Raw genomic sequence first — 15,930 nt, 5'->3', positions numbered from 1 at the left:
CCCCATACCCACTTCACAGCCTGGGCGGCACCCGACCTGCGTACCCAAAGACCTACAGAACTGTAAGTTTGTGTTTGTACGAAGGGGCGGGCATCGGCCACCGCTGCAGCGGCCATACGAGGGGCCGTTTATGGTGCTCCGAAATAACGGGTCCACGTTCGTGCTGGACGTTGGGGGGAAGGAGGAGGTTTTCACGGTGGACCGCCTCAAGCCGGCCCATGTGGACCTGGCGCAACCGGCCGAGTTTCCGGCGCCTCGGCGCAGAGGCCGACCTCCCAAGCAGGTTCTGGCCCAGACTGTGGACATTGGGGGGTGTATCGCTGGTTCTGGGGGGGGGGGGGGTTATGTGGCGACCCATTTCCTGGCGCATCTGAACCGACTCACAATTAGATAGCCTACGGGGGTTTGCGAGCACAGAGCTTTGGAGCCTCTGCGCCATGGGGGGCCGGTTGACAGAGGCTTAAAAGTGAGGCTGAAGTTTTCGAATAAAGTTTTTTCCTTCGACTGCAGTTACCGACTCCGTGTCGTAATTTTAGCGCTGCGTGTAGCACACCACTACAATCCCACCTTTCCTTAGAGCTTCTGTTGAGCCCATGGCCCATTACCTCCTCACCTGAGGTATCCCTCTCTATGTCCAGTCACCCTATCCAAGTGTAGCCTTTCCCAGACTCCAGTGCTTCCTGCGCCTAATCATCCTTACCTAGGCCATGTTAACTGCCGCCCATAAAAGTCTGTAAGTCGGTGTTACTCCCATCTTTCCCATAGTCACCCATATGGTCCGTTACTCCTACAGCAGTGTAACTCTCCCTCCTGGATTCTAATACCCCTTGGTCCGGTCTAAAGCGGTCATCCCCACCGCCCCGCCCCAGGGTAATGCTGCCCCAGATCCCCTGCACCTCACCGAGTCGTTTTCCAGCAGCACCATGACCGGTCCTACTCAGCCGGAAGTACCCGGCTCCATCGGAAGCGCGCAATTGCGTCTGACACGTACCCCCAACTCGAGGGTTTTCATTGGTTTCTGGCCGCGCGCCGTCTTTGCAGAGGCGGGACAAGCGGATCGTGACGTGCATGCATGATTGGCAGCCGGGCTCGCTCCGGAGCTGAGCTGGCTCAGGCAGGCGCGGTGTGGTTGCGAAGTCTTGTCTGGTCACGTGGATGGGGTCAAGTTAACTTCAAATATTAGTATTCGAAATGAAGGGTCCAAGCTAAAAACCTCACTTACAGATGTCGGTTGCAGTAATGTGCCCTGTGGTATGCCCTTTCTATTAAAAATAATTAGATCAGGCACACTTGTAACAGACATCCCACCCAGCAAAAACTCATTTCAGGGAGGTAGCAACCCCGGTCGACATTCACGGGTGTATGTAATACTTTGTTTAGTGATTTTGTCTAAACTGTAAACCAAGTTGTATATATGCAGACAACGTGACATTAAAACGTACTTTTATATTGTCATGGAGTCGTTTTTTTAAGTTCTCAAGTCATGTCAAGTCACTTTTTATTAATTTCGACCATAACTGCTGGTACAGTACACAGTAAAAACGAGACAACATTTTTCAGGACCATGGTGCTACATGAAACACTACAAAAACTACACTGAACTACGTAAAAACAACACAGAAAAAACTACCAGAGACTACAGACCTACCCAGGATTGCATAAAGTGCACAAAACAGTGCAGGCAGTACAATAAATAATAAACAGGACAATAGGCAGAGTAGAGGGCAGTAAGTTGGTGTCAGTCCAGACTCTGATATATTACAACTTTAAGCAAGTCAACAGGGAGTTTGGCCTCATCATGACATCAACAGAGTGGCTCCTTAGCAGCTAGCCAGCTAGTTTAAATAACATTAGCTATGTGAATGAACGAATGACACCTGTTAAACTCACCTCAACATGTCTTTTACAGTCATTTAACCCACCATGGGCAATAGAAAAGTCACTGTTGCAAACAGTGCAGCGAGCAACACTGTCATTATTTTTGACCCCTATTAGACAGGGGTACACTTTAGTGTAGTCTGGGGTGAAGTACGTTTTATATTTCCTTTTTTTGGAACACTCTGCCATGGCGCAGCAGGACACTAAACTGAACTGATGGCCAATGAAAGAGAGAGAGAGAGAGAGAGAGAGAGAGAGAGAGAGAGAGAGAGAGAGAGAGAGAGAGAGAGGTTGACTGTAAAGCCCACCCACAGAGAAAACTGATAGGTCTACTTAGCACAAAGAGAGACCAATCAGGATGCTCCCTCTCGCTCTCGCTCTTCCTCTTCCTCTCCCTCTCAAAAATAACGATTTCTGGGATATTGTATATAATTTGCGGGCGTCAGGGAGCCGCTATCAACTTGCAGGAGACTCCCGGAACTTCCGGGAGAGGTGGGATGTCTGCTATAAGCATTACACTTAGTCACTGTAACAAGAAGGATGTGGAGGTATTGGAGAGGATGCAGAAGAGATTCACTGCCTGGATTAGAGGCCATGTGCTAGAAGAAGAGATTGGATAAATTTGGGTGATTTTTTTCTGCAGCAATAGAGGTTGAGGGGAGACTTGATTTAAGTTTATAAGATAATGCAAGGCATAGTGTAGACAGACACATTGAGTTCTACAGATACTGGAAATATTGAGCTACACACTCAAAATGCAGGAGGAACTCATCAGCATCAAGAGGGCCAGAATGAGAAGGTGGGGGGAGGAGAGGAGCACAAGCTGGCTGGTGATAAGTGAAACCAGGTGAGGTGAAGGGAGGAGGGAAGAATGATGTGAGATCTGGCAGATGGTAGGTGGTAGGGCTGAAGGAGGAATCTGAGAGGAGAGTTTGGTGGACCATGGAATAAAGGGAGGGAAGTGGGGAGGAGATGGGATGGTCATGGGAGCAGAGGAGGGGAGAGATGAGAGGGCCACCTGTACGAGAGACAACCGGACAGGGAGAGGGAGGGGAAACAGTGTGTTCTCCCCAGCAATGAAATAGTTAAAACTAGAGCTGGCGAGTTTTTAAAAGAAGAATAGTGGTGGGTGACTGGAAGGTACTACCAGGATTGTTGAGTACAGCAGAGGTGATTAAGAAGCTCATTGAATGTTCAGAAAATGGTAGGATATGGACATTTTGTAGACAGAAGGGATTAGTTTAGTTAGGCCTTTAGCTACTGATGCACTATCAATAACTCTAGGAGACTGGAAGTAGAGTACATAAGGATAGGCTTTTATTAACAGCAAAACGGAGCACGACCATGTTGAATGACTGTGGGAGGATCAGTGCCCCAATCACCTTTATACCGGGGTCTGTGGGAGGAGCCACAGGAGCAGTCAGCAGGGGGGGCGTGTCCAGACAGGTATACATAGTTTACCACATTCACCGCTCCTTTTTAAAAGAGAGTCCCCACGGGGCGAAGTGACTGACAAGTATATTTACAGGTTAAGTCTATCAGGTGGTTGAATCTGTCGCTGCGATCTACGTAGCACCGGCTGTGATTGCACAGGTGCCGGTGGTGATCGCACCGGTGACAGTGGTTGTGCTGGCTCCGGCCTGACTTGAGGTGCCAGCCCGTTAGGCGTCAGTAATCCCTTGTGTGTGTGTGTGTGGCGCCCGTGAGAGGGCCACACTCATGGGAGTGTCGTGAGGAGTCTGCGTAGGGCTTGGTGTGTGCGGTGTCTCGTGGGTATATATATCGGTGGGTATGGGGTTCATAGTCACCGCGGAGTGTTCAGGGTAGGGGTCTGGTGCTCCTGCAGGCGCCTGGTTGCGGATGGAGACCGTGTCCTCCCGCCCATCAGGTAAGACCACGTAGGCATACTGGGGGTTTGCGTGAAGTAGGTGAACCCTCTCGACCCTTGGGGAGTATTTATTGCTCCTCGCATGTTTCCGGAGCAGCACTGGCCCTGGGGACGTCAGCCAAGCCAGTAGGGTGGTCCCAGTGGCAGACTTCCTGGGAAAAGAAAAGAGTCGCTCATGAGGGGTGGCACTGGTGGACGTACAAAACAGGGAGCGGATGGAGTGGAGTGCCTCGGGGAGGACCTCCTGCCAGAGAGAGACCGGCAATCCCTTTGACCTAAGGGCTAAAAGTGTGGCCTTCCACACAGTGGCATTCTCCCTCTCCACCTGTCCATTCCCCCGGGGATTATAGCTTGTGGTCCTACTAGTAGCAATACCCGTAGCCAGCAGGTACTGGCGCAGCTCGTCACTCATGAATGAGGACCCTCTATCACTGAATATAGCAGGGATATCTGAACAGAGTGAAGAGCTGGCGCAGGGCTTTTATGACGGACGTGGTAGTGGTGTCGGGGCAGGGGATGGCACAGGGGAACCGCGAGTACTCATCGATTATGTTAAGAAAGTACACATTGCGGTCAGTGGAGGGAAGGAGGCCCTTAAATTCGACACTCAGTCGCTCAAAGGGGTGGGTGGCCTTGATTAGTTGTGCCTTTTCAGGATGGTAGAAGTGTGGTTTGCACTTAGCGCAGACTTGACAGTCCCTGGTCATCGTCCTGATGTCTTCCAGGGAGTAAGGCAGGTTCCAGGCTTTTACGAAATGGTAAAATTGGGTGACCCCTGTGATGCACCATCAATAACTCACTCTGAGATGTAAGGCGAGATATCGGCTTTTATTGACTGGAAGAAGGAACAAGCAGTGAGTGACCACCATACTACATCCTGGAGACTGAGAGGCCGGGCTCAGGCCTTGATCGCCTTTATACAGTGGTCTGTGGGAGGAGCCACAGGAGCAGTCAGCAGGGGGCGTGTCCAGACAGGTATATGTAGTTCACCACACCCTGGGTGGCAAAGATCTGCACGTAGGGCGTATAGCCGGTTGATTTGCGCGCTGGCACGTTCCCCAGGATAGGGCATCAGAGGGCTCATTGAGCTTTCGAGGCCAGTACAGGATGTCATAGTTGTAGGTGGAGAGTTCAATTCTCCACCTCAAAATTTTATCATATTTTGATTTTGCCCCTGATGCACCATCAATAACTCTCGGAGACGGGAGGCGAACGATAGGCTTTTATTAGCAGCAAAAGTGACCACAACATCCTGGAGACTGAGGGAGGAGCAGAGCCTCCAATCGCCTTTATACAGGGGTCTGTGGGAGGAGCCACAGGAGCAGTCAGCAGAGGGGCATGTCCAGACATGTATATGTAGTTCACCACATTCACCCTCCCCCCACCTTTGTTTTAAAATAGAGTCCCCACGGGGCGAAGTTTCTTACAAGTATATTTACAGGTTAAGTCTATTAGGTGGTCGAGTCTTTCGCTGCAATCTACGTAGCACCGGCTGTGATTGCACAGATGCCAGTGGTGGTTACAGCAGTGACGGTGGTTGTGCTGGTTCCGGCCTGACTTGAGGTGCCAGCCCGTTAGACATCAGTAACCCCTCGTGCATGTGCGTGGCGCCCGGTATGGGAGTGCCGTGAGGAGTCTGTGTAGGGCTTGGTGTGCGCGGTGTCTCGTGGGTATATACATCAGTGGGTACGGGGTTCATAGTCACTGTGGAGTGTTTGGAGTAGGGGTCTGGTGCTCCTGTGGGCGCCAGGTCGCGGACGGAGACCGTGTCCTCCCACCCATCAGGTAAGACCACGTAGGCATACTGGGGGTTTGCGTGAAGTAGGTGAACCCTCTCGACCATTGGGGAGTATTTATTGCTCCTCGCATGTTTCCGGAGCAGCACTGGCCCTGGGGACGTCAGCCAAGCCGGTAGGGTGGTCCCAGTGACAGACTTCCTGGGAAAAGAAAAGAGTCGCTCATGAGGGGTGGCATTGGTGGACATGCATAACAGGGAGTGGATAGAGTGGAGTGCCTCGGGGAGGACCTCCTGCCAGCGAGAGACCGGCAATCCCTTTGACCAAAAGTCTAAAAGTGTGGCCTTCCACACTGTGGCATTTTCCCTCTCCACCTGTCCATTTCCCCGGGGATATATAGCTCGTGGTCCTACTAGTAGCAATACCCCTAGCCAGCAGGTACTGGCGCAGCTCGTCACTCATAAACGAGGACCCTCTATCACTGTGGATATAGCAGGGATATCCGAACAGAGTGAAGAGGTGGCACAGGGCTTTTATGACGGACGTGGCAGTGGTATTGGGGCAGGGGATGGCAAAGGGGAACCGCGAGTACTTGTCGATTATATTGAGAAAGTAGATATTGTGGTCGGTGGTGGAAGTCAACACTCAGTCGCTCAAAGGGGTGGGAGGTCTTGATAAGTTGTGCCTGTTCAGGACGGTAGAAGTGCGGTTTGCACTCAGTGCAGACTTGGCAGTCCCTGGTCATCGTCCTGATGTCCTCAAGGGAGTAAGGCAGGTTCCGGGCTTTCACAAAATGGTAAAGTCGGGTGATGCCGGGTGGCAAAGATCTGCATGGAGGGCGTATAGCTGGTCGAGCTGTGCGCTGGCACATGCTCCCTGTGATAGGGCATTAGGGGGCTCATTGAGCCTTCCAGGCCTGTACGTGATATCATGGTTGTAGGTGGAGAATTCTATTCTCCACCTCAAAATTTTATCATTTTTGATTTTGCTTCGCTGTTGGTTGCTGAACATGAACACAACTGAGCGCTGGCCAGTCAGCAAGGTGAACCTTTTGCCGGCGAGATAGTGCCTCCAGTGCCTAATAGCTTCCACTAAGGCCTGGGCTTCTTTCTCCACCGCGGAGTGCTGAATTTCAGGGCCCCGAAGGGTATGAGAGAAGAATGCTACCAGCCTTCCTGCCTGATTGAGGGTAGCAGCCAGCGCGGTCAGAGGCGTCACTCTCTACTTGGAAGGGAACGGTCTCATCCACCGCACGCATTGTTGCTTTGGCAATGTCCCCTTTAATGCGGCTGAAGGCCGCGCGGGCCTCGGCAGAGAGGGGAAGTGCGGTGGACTTGACGAGGGGGCGGGCCTTGTCTGTGTAGAGAGGGGCCCATTGGGCGTAATAGGAAAAGAAGCCCAGGCACTGTTTGAAGGCTCTGAGGGTGTTGGAAAGAAGGAGTTCCAACGGGGGTGCATACGGTCGGGGTCAGGGCCAATGACCCCGTTCTTCACGACATACCCAAGGATAGCAAGTCAGGTGGTTCCAAACACACACTTGTTCCTGTCATAGGTACGATTGAAAGCTTTGGCCGCTTGAAAAAATTGTTTGAGGTTGGTGTCGGGATCCTGCCAGTCGTGACCGCAGATGGTGATGTTGTCCAGATATGGGAACGTGGCCTTCAGTTGGCACTGGTCCACCATCTGGTCCATTTCCCTCTGGAAGACAGAGACACCATTTGTGACACCAAAGGGACACGCAGGAAGTGATAGAGCCTGCCACCCGCCTCAAAGGCGGTGTAGGGGCGGTCCTCCGGGTGGATGGGGAGCTGGTGATAAACAGATTTCGGATCTATGGTCGAGTACACCTTGTACTGAGCTATCTGATTGACCATATCCGCGATGCGGGGTAGGGGTTACGCGTCAAGCTGCGTGAACCTATTAATGGCCTGGCTATAGTCCACGACCATCCTATTTTTCTCCCCATTCCGAACAATGACCACCTGGGCCCTCCTCGGACTTCTGCTTGGCTCAATGATCCCCTCCCTGAGCAGCCGCTGTACCTCCAACTGAATGAAGGCCCTGTCCCCCGCGCTGTACCTCCTGCTTTTAGTTGCCACAGGTTTACAGTCGGGGGTCAGGTTGGCGAACAGCGGTGGAAGGGGGGGGGGGGATCTTGAAGGTGGAGAGGCCGCAAGTGGTGTCCGTAGTGTGGCTGTCGGCATGGTGCTGGGTGGGATGTGTGGGTCGGTGAGTGTGGGAGGTTATATCGGGGTATGTGATGAAGTCCTACAGAACTGGGGATTTCTGACAGTGATTGGTGGGAGGGACCCGTCATACTCCATTGTCACATTTTTCAGGTGGCTCTGGAAGTCGAGCCCCAATAGCACAGGGACACACAGTTGAGGCATGACCAGTAAGACAAAGTCCCGATATTCTGTGCCCTGCACCACTAGTGTCATTACACAACCCCACCCGGATGTCTGTTGTGTGCGACCCAGAAGCCATGGCGACCCTTTGGCTTACCGGCCATGTCACGAGTCCGCAGCGTTGCACCGTCTCCGGGTGAATAAAACTCTCAGTGCTGCCCGTGTCAAACAGGCAGCTTGTCCTGTGCCCCTCCACCAGGATGTCCATCACTGACCTTGCGACCTGGTGGGAAGCGCTTTGGTCAAGGGTCACGGAGGCCAGAGTTGAATTGCCATCTTGGTCTGGCACGGTAAGCACCCATGGGTCGTAGGCGGTGCCAGGTGGCGCCGACCAAGATGGCCACCCCCATGCCTCGCACGCAGCAGCAGGCAGGCAAGATGGCGGCGACCGTGATGGATGCCCCCATGCCTCGCACGCGGCACTGCTCGATCCCGCCCGCTGTTTGGACTTACAGACCTTGGCGAAGTGGCCCTTCTTTCCGCAGCTGGAGCAGGTAGCTTCTCCGGCCGGGCAGCGTTTTCGAGGGTGCTTCTCAAGTCCGCAGAAGTAACACTTCGCTGACTCGTGACTTGCAGCAGCCTTGGTCGATTTGCCGGCGGGTTGCGGGGTCTGCGGCGTCCAGGAGGCCGGCGGGAGATCACATGCCTGGAGAGCGTCAGAGTTGTGCAGAGCGGCCTCCAGCGTGTCAGCCAGCTCAATCGCCGAATGTAAAGTAAGATCAGTGTGTTCCAGCAGCCGCTGGCGCACATACACTGACCTGATCCCCGTGGCGAAGCTCCACATGTTGTTCGGCCTTCAGCCCCCAGCAAGCGCAGGCACGCACGAGTGTCTATAGGGCCCAGACAAGCTCAGCGCTCGACTCTCCTGACCGCTGCCGCCGTGTTGCTAAGCGATGTCTTGCGTAGATGGTGTTTACCAGCCGCAGGTATTGTCTTTTGAGGGCGTCCATCGCGCCCTGGTAGCTCGGCTGGTCTCTGATCAGCGAGTAGACCCGTGGACTGACCCTGGAGAGGAGAACTCTGCACTTTGTGGCAGGCTCAGTCTCTTGAATCTCGTCCAGGTATGATTTGAAGCAGGCTAGCCAGAGTTCGAAAGCGTTTCCGGCCTTAGGTGTTAGTGGGTCAATATCCAATCTGTCGGGTCTTAAAATGCATTCCATATTTTAAAATCACTGTTAATAAAATTGATGCACTATCAATAACTCTGGGAGACTGGAAGTGGAGTAAATAACGATAGGCTTTTATTAACAGTGAAAACGGGCACGACCATGTTGAATGACTGTCGGAGGAGCAGTGCCTCAATCACCTTTATCCAGGTGTCTGTGGGAGGAGCCACAGGACCAGTCAGCAGAGGGGCGTGTCAGACAGGTATACATGGTTTACCATAGTTAGATCAGCACAACATGAGCCAAAGGATCCGTTTCTGTCCATTCTTATAATCACTTAGCTAATCTATGTGTAGGGCAGGACAAGCAATGTGATGATAATTCATAAGGCACCCTGAAAATTTATTTGCTATTTAATTGGACCTACAAGATAAACTTATGATGATTTAGGTTTTTAGACTGAGGGAGGTAAGTTAGTCAGCATGCCAAAAGAACCTCTGTGCCTTTCATTCATTTTACCTTGTCATCTCAAAAGATTGACAACCAAGTTCTACTCTTTATTAATACCTTCATGGAAATAAATTGGTTGGTGATTTTCCATATTTTCATGGGATTGGCTCTGTACAAACTACACTTTCTATTGTTAATTGCAGAAGCAATAATGGTCCGAAGACTCCCTAAAGATTGAAGGCACTGCAGCGATGTACTACATACAGAGCTAGAGACAACAACACACAGTCGGTAAGTCATTTCAAGACTAGTTTATTCAAACTTCGTGGCGTTGGCTTTTAATCCCTAGTTCCCGCCCTCTTCGGGCGGAAATGACGTCAGAGATGCGTTACTGAAGTCTCTCCCCGCACATGGTCTTTTTGTGAGCCGGTCCGCCTGTGTAGAAAGTGGGTCGTCACATAACCCCCCCTCCCCAGAACCGGCGATACACCCCCCAATGTCCACAGTCTGCATCAGTCTCTGTTTTGCCGTCTGCCTCTGCAGCGCGGTGCCTGAACCTTGACCGGCTGCGCCAGGTCCACATGGGCCGGTTTGAGTTGGTCCGTGAAAACCTCCTCTTTCCCCCCAATGTCCAGAACGTACGTGGACCCGTTGTTGTTGATCACCTTGAATGGCCCCTCGTACGACTGCTGTAGCGGTGCCCGGTGTCCGCCCCTTCGTACAAACACAAACTTACAGTTCTGCAGGTCTTTGGGTACATGGGTCGGGGTCCGTCCGTGCTGTGAAGTTGGTATGGGGGCCAGGCTGCCGAGCCTCTCGTGTAGTCTGCCCAGGACTGCTGCGGTTCTTCTTCTTGCCCCCTTGGGGCTGGTATGAACTCTCCTGGGACGACCAGGGGTGCCCCGTACACCAACTCGGCCAACGAGGCGTGCAGATCCTCATTGGGCGCTGTACGAATTCCAAGCAGGACCCAGAGAAGCTCGTCTACCCAGTTAGGTCCTCTCAGGCGGGCCACGAGAGCCGACTTCAAGTGACGGTGGAAGCGTTACACTATTCCGTTCGACTGTGGGTGGTAGGCAGTTATGTGGTGTAGCTGCATTCCCAACAGGCTGGCCACAGCCGACCACAGGCTGGAGGTGAACTGGGCGCCTCTGTTGGAGGTAATGTGGGCCGGTACCCTGAAGCATGCTACCCAGTTTGCAATCAGCGCTCGGGCGCAGGAATTGTCAGATGTGTCGGTGAGCAGGACCGCCTCTGGCCATCTTGTCCACGTGCTCCTCAGGACACTGGTGGGGGCCCCATGATATCCACATGAATGTGGTCGAACTTCCGGGGGGTGGGTTCGAACTGCTGCGGCAGGGCCTTAGTGTGCTGCTGCACCTTGGCTGTTTGGCACCGCGTGCACGTTCTGGCCCATTCACTGATCTGTTTGCAAAGTCCGTGCCACGTGAACTTGCTGGAGACCAGCCGGACGGTTGTCCTGATAGATGGGTGCGCCAAACTGTGTATGGAGTTGAAAACTCACCGCCTCCAGGCTGCCGGGTCGATGGGGCGAGGTTGGCCGGTAGCCACGTCCTATCATCTGGGCCTACGAGAAAGTCCTGCAGCTGCAAACCCGAGACTGCGGTCCTGTAGCTGGGCATCTCATCGTCTGCCTGCTGTGCCTCCGCCAGTGCTGCATAGTCCACCCCCAGGGATAGGGCCTGGACAGCCGGTCTGGAGAATGCGTCCGCCATGACATTGACCTTTCCCGAGACATGCTGGATGTCCGTCATGTACTCAGAGATGTAGGACAGATGTCGCTGCTGGTGAGCTGACCAGGATCGGTCACCTTCGTGAACACGAAGGTCAACGGTTTGTGGTCCGTGAATGCGGTGAACAGCCTGCCTTCTAAGAAGTACTTGAAATGCCGGATTGCCAGATACAGTGCCAACAGCTCCCGGTCGAAAGCACTGTACTTGAGTTTGGGTGGTCATAGATGCTAGCTGAAGAACGCCTCTTCATCCCAAGTAATGTCCTTGCCTTTACCCGACATCAGGGTGTACAAAGGGCACATGATACGGGCTGTTGAGGGGAGGAAATGGTGGTAGAAGTTCACCATATCAATGAACTCCTGTAGGCCTTTGACCGTGTTGGGTTGGGCAAAGTGGCAGATCGCGTCAACCTTGGCAGCAGAGGTGTTGCCCCGTCTTTGGTAATCCTGTGGCCCAGGAAGTCGATGGCATCGAGACCGAACTGGCATTTGGCCGGGTTGATCGTGAGGCCGAAATCACTCAGGCGGGAGTAGAGCTGGTGGAGGTGGGTCAGATGCTCCTGACGACTACTGCTGGCTATGAGGATGTCATCCAAATAGATGAACGCAAAGTCCAGGTCACGTTCCACCACATCCATTAGTCGCTGAAACGTCTGTGCGGCATTCTTCAGGCTGAACGGGGTATAAGTGCTGTTTTGGGGATGTCTTCAGGGTGCACCGGGATTTAATGGTATCCCTGGACAAGGTCTACTTTGGAAAATATTCTTGCCCTGTGCAGGTTTGCTGCAAAGTCCTGTACATGCAGCACGGGGTAGTGGTCTGGAGTTGTAGCCTCGTTCAGTCTGCGGTAGTTGCCGCATGGTCTCCAACCCCCTGTCGCTTTGGGCACCATGTGCAGGGGGGAGGCCCATGGGCTGTCGGACCATCCCCAATTCCTCCATCCTCTTGAACTCCTCCTTCGCCAGGTGGAACTCTTCCAGGGAGAGCCTTCGTGTGCAGGCGTGGAGTGGTGGTCCCTGGGTCGGAATGTGGTGCTGTACTCCATGTCTGGGCATGGCTGCCGTGAACTGCGGTGCCAGAATCGATGGAAAGTCCGCCGGGATTCTGGTGAGTTTGTTGTCCGACAGCGTGATGGAGTCCAGGTGTGGGGCCGGCAACTTGGCTTCACCCAGGGGGAACGTCTGGAAAGTCTCGGCATGTACCAGTCTTTTCCCTTGCAAGTCGACCAGCAGGCTGTGAGCTCACAAGAAGTCCGCCCCCAGGAGTGGTTGGGCCACCGCGGCCAGTGTGAAGTCCCACGTGAACCGGCTGGCGCCGAACTGCAGCTGCACTGTGCGGGTGCCGTAGGTCTGTATCGTGCTGCTGTTTGCAGCCCTCAGGGTGGGTCCTGGCTTCCTGTTGCTGGTGTCGTACCCCGCCGGGGATAAGACGCTGATTTCTGCTCCGGTGTCGACCAAGAAGCGGCGTCCCGACTGTTTGTCCCAGACATACAACAGGCTGTCCTGGTGGCCAGCCGCCTAAGCCATTAGCGGCAGCTGGCCCTGGCCCTGGCCCTTGCAGGGTGGGCAACAACGGCGGGCTTCTGTGCCCCACCGCTGGTGGTAGAAACGCCACTGTTTACTGGCCTCCTCACTCCTGCGTCTGTATTGTGTGCGCCGCCCTGCCGGGCCTGGTCTGGTCTACTGTTGGGCGCGTGGCCTGGTAATCTGACCGACGGATGCCACGCCCTCCCTCTCGGCTTTCCACAGCATGTCTGCCTAGGCCGCCACCTTCCGGGGGTCGTTGAAATCTGCGTCGGCCAGCAGCAGATGAATGTCCTCGGGCAGTTGCTCTAGGAACGCTTGCTCAAACATGAGGCTGGGCTTGTGTCCGTCAGCCAGGGCCAGCATCTCGTTCATTAATGCTGATGGCGGCCTGTCTCCCAAACCGTCCAGGTGCAGCAGGCGGGCACCTCGCTCAGGCCGTGAGAGGCCAAAGGTCCCAATGAGCAGCACCTTGAATGCTTCATATTTGCCTTCTTCCGGGGGCGACTGTATGAAATCCGCAACCTGGGCAGCCATCTCCTGGTCAAGGGCGCTCACCACGTGGTAGTCACACGTGGAACCAGAAGATATCTGCCGAATCTGGAACTGGGCTTCTGGGCTTCGCAGCGTCCAGAAAGTCAGCAGTTTTAGCGAAACTGTTTGAACAGACGAAGAGTTGGTCATCTTTGGTCCAAATCCCGTTTGGACCGTCAGGGTCACCAATGTAGCGATGTACTACATACAGAGCTAGAAACAATGACACGCAGTTGGTAAGTCATTTCGAGACTAGTTGATTCAAATTTCGCGGCGCTGGCATTTAATCCCTAGCGGCCGTCCTCTCCAGGCGGAAATGACGTCAGAGGTGCATTACCAAAGTCTCTTCCCGCGTGCGGGCTATTTGTGAGCCGGTTCGCCTGCGCAGAAAGTGGGTCGCCACAACAATATCTAAGGAATTTATTTTCCCTTGTTCATTTGGTACAAAGGATACCAGACTCTTGCAAGAAAATACATGAGTTCTTTTGATGTTCCAGTCAATGTCAGCATCTTCCCCACACTTGTTTGATTCCTAAATTTCTGTCCAATTAATTCTTAATTTCACACTTCTGTCCAATTAATTCTTAATGCCCACATTCCTGGAAGGCCTTTGAACAAAGTGCTAGATTGCTTTTTATCCTAATCTTGATTGGTTCAACCGTGACTTTTAAAGCCAGCTTTTGAAAATTTGTTGTTCTTATTAGAGATGTGTCATAGTCTAAAACTGTAATATACAAGAACCATGTACAGAAATAAGAACAAAGCTTCAAAGTACAGCTATCAATAATTATCAGTCTTGAAGTTACAGAAGTACAATTGTATGAGTATGCACAAACTTCTGTGAAGAGAGAGAGATATGGAGACCCACGCCAGTAGGGCACTTAAACAGACTTGACCATGAGGTACTTGCACGTGCAATTACCAAATGCATGGACGGTGTTAACAATTATGTTAATTGCCCTACATCAAACTGGGCTCCAAGATACTTTGCATCAATGTGACAGGGAACAAGGTTTCACAATGACTATTTTGCCAGTTAGCACATCAAATGTGATTACAGTAAATCATTTCTATACACAGAGTGTCAGCCTGGCCAACACTGTGATCAAATAAGTATAGATTTAGTGTCTGGAACTTTTAAACCATCCATGCAAATTCCTTTCTGCCAACCGGAGGTTTGAATTACAGCTCACCTTGTTCAGTTGGAATACACTTCCACTGTGAATATATAACTCTATAAATAATTTATCCACAACCATAATATTGAAGCAAGCCAAACAGTGGTATTTAGTCATCTAACACACACGGAATGCTGGTGGAACGCAGCAGGCCAGGCAGCATCTATTTGGAGAAGTACAGTCGACGTTTCAGGCCGAGGCATTCCGTCAGGCCTAACTGAAAGAAAAAATAGTAAGAGGTATGAAAGTGAGAGGGGGAGGGAGAAATCCGAAATGATAGGAGAAGACAGGAGGGGGTGGGATGAAGCTAAGAGCTGGAGAGGTGATTGGCAAAAGGGACACAGAGCTGGAGAAGGGAGAGGATCATGGGATGGGAGGCCTCAGGAGAAAGAAAGGGGGAGGGGAGCACCAGAGGGAGATGGAGAACAGGCAAGGAGTGATTGTGAGAGGGGCAAAAGGAGAAAAAAGAGGGGGAAGAATAAATAAGTAAATAAATAAATAAGGAATGGGGTAAGAAGGGGAGGGGGGCATTAACGAAAAGTTAGAGAAGTCAATGTTCATGCCATCAGGTTGGAAGCTACCCAGACGGAATATAAGGTGTTGTTCCTCCAACCTGAGTGTGGCTTCATCTTGACAATAGAGGAGGCCATGGATAGACATATCAGAATGGGAATGGGACATGGGATTAAAATGTGTGGCCATTGAGAGGTCCTGCTTTCCCTGGCAGACAGAGCGTAGGTGTTCAGCGAAATGGTCTCCCAGTCTGTGTTGGATCTCACCAATATATAGAAGGCCACACCAGGAGCACCGGACACAGTATATCACACCAGCTGACTCACAGGTGAAGTGTCGCCTCACCTGGAAGGACTGTTCGGGACCCTGAATGGTGGTGAGGGAGGAAGTGTAAGGGCAGGTGTAGCACTTGTTCCACTTGCAAGGATAAGTGCCGGGATGGAGATTGGTAGGAAGGGATGGGGGGCAGGGGGGAAACGAATAGACAAGAGAAGACATTTAGTCATCTGTCATCTTTGTAATGGGAAAAAGTATAACATTTCTGCCACTTAAGAGAGATTCTACCAGCAGATCTGACTTTGATGATGGATGTGTTGCTTGTGAGTCAACCTCACCAGTGGATTTAAAGCCCTTGAATAAAGTTCAAGCTCAAGTATTGAGATTATGTTGTGATGTTACTAAATCATCCCCAATTTCAGCATTACTGGTAGAACCGGGTGAAGTACCTTTACATCTACACAGGTTACTTTTAGCAATGATAGTTTATTGGGTTAATGTGAGAAGACGCAAAGTAAGTCATCCAATATTGCCAACGTTAGTAGAATGTTGGAAGCACTGCCTTCATAGGCTCTTCAGTTCTGGATGGATGGGAAAGGAATGGGCACAAAACTTTGGGTTGTTTGATATGGAACATGATCCCAGTTAACCCCTTTCTGAGGCTCCTCCATGTTTCTTTTTCCCTTA

General features: G+C 52.1%; 1 protein-coding gene across 10 annotated transcripts in view; it reads right to left on the bottom strand.

The window, feature by feature from the left end:
• srp14 (signal recognition particle 14) overlaps positions 1-15,930 on the bottom strand; it is a 49,865-nt gene that overhangs the window by 23,060 nt on the left and 10,875 nt on the right. For 3 of the 10 annotated variants that reach the window (XM_059954221.1, XM_059954224.1, XM_059954193.1), the window contains one exon: positions 14,470-14,671. The exons of 1 other annotated variant lie outside the window; for it this stretch is intronic. In XM_059954221.1, coding sequence (XP_059810204.1) covers positions 14,470-14,571 — 102 coding nt within the window. In that variant the 5' untranslated portion in view covers positions 14,572-14,671. Of the gene's footprint in view, positions 1-901; positions 1,000-14,469; positions 14,672-15,233; positions 15,924-15,930 lie in introns of those variants that run through there. 6 more of the 10 variants (XM_059954225.1, XM_059954185.1, XM_059954212.1 and 3 more) reach the window with 5 other exon arrangements.

Source organism: Hypanus sabinus, chromosome 2 (assembly GCF_030144855.1).
Source record: "Hypanus sabinus isolate sHypSab1 chromosome 2, sHypSab1.hap1, whole genome shotgun sequence".
Lineage (NCBI taxonomy): Eukaryota > Metazoa > Chordata > Chondrichthyes > Myliobatiformes > Dasyatidae > Hypanus > Hypanus sabinus.
Note: the sequence above shows the minus strand (reverse complement) of the source record. Positions and strands in the feature narration are given on the sequence as shown.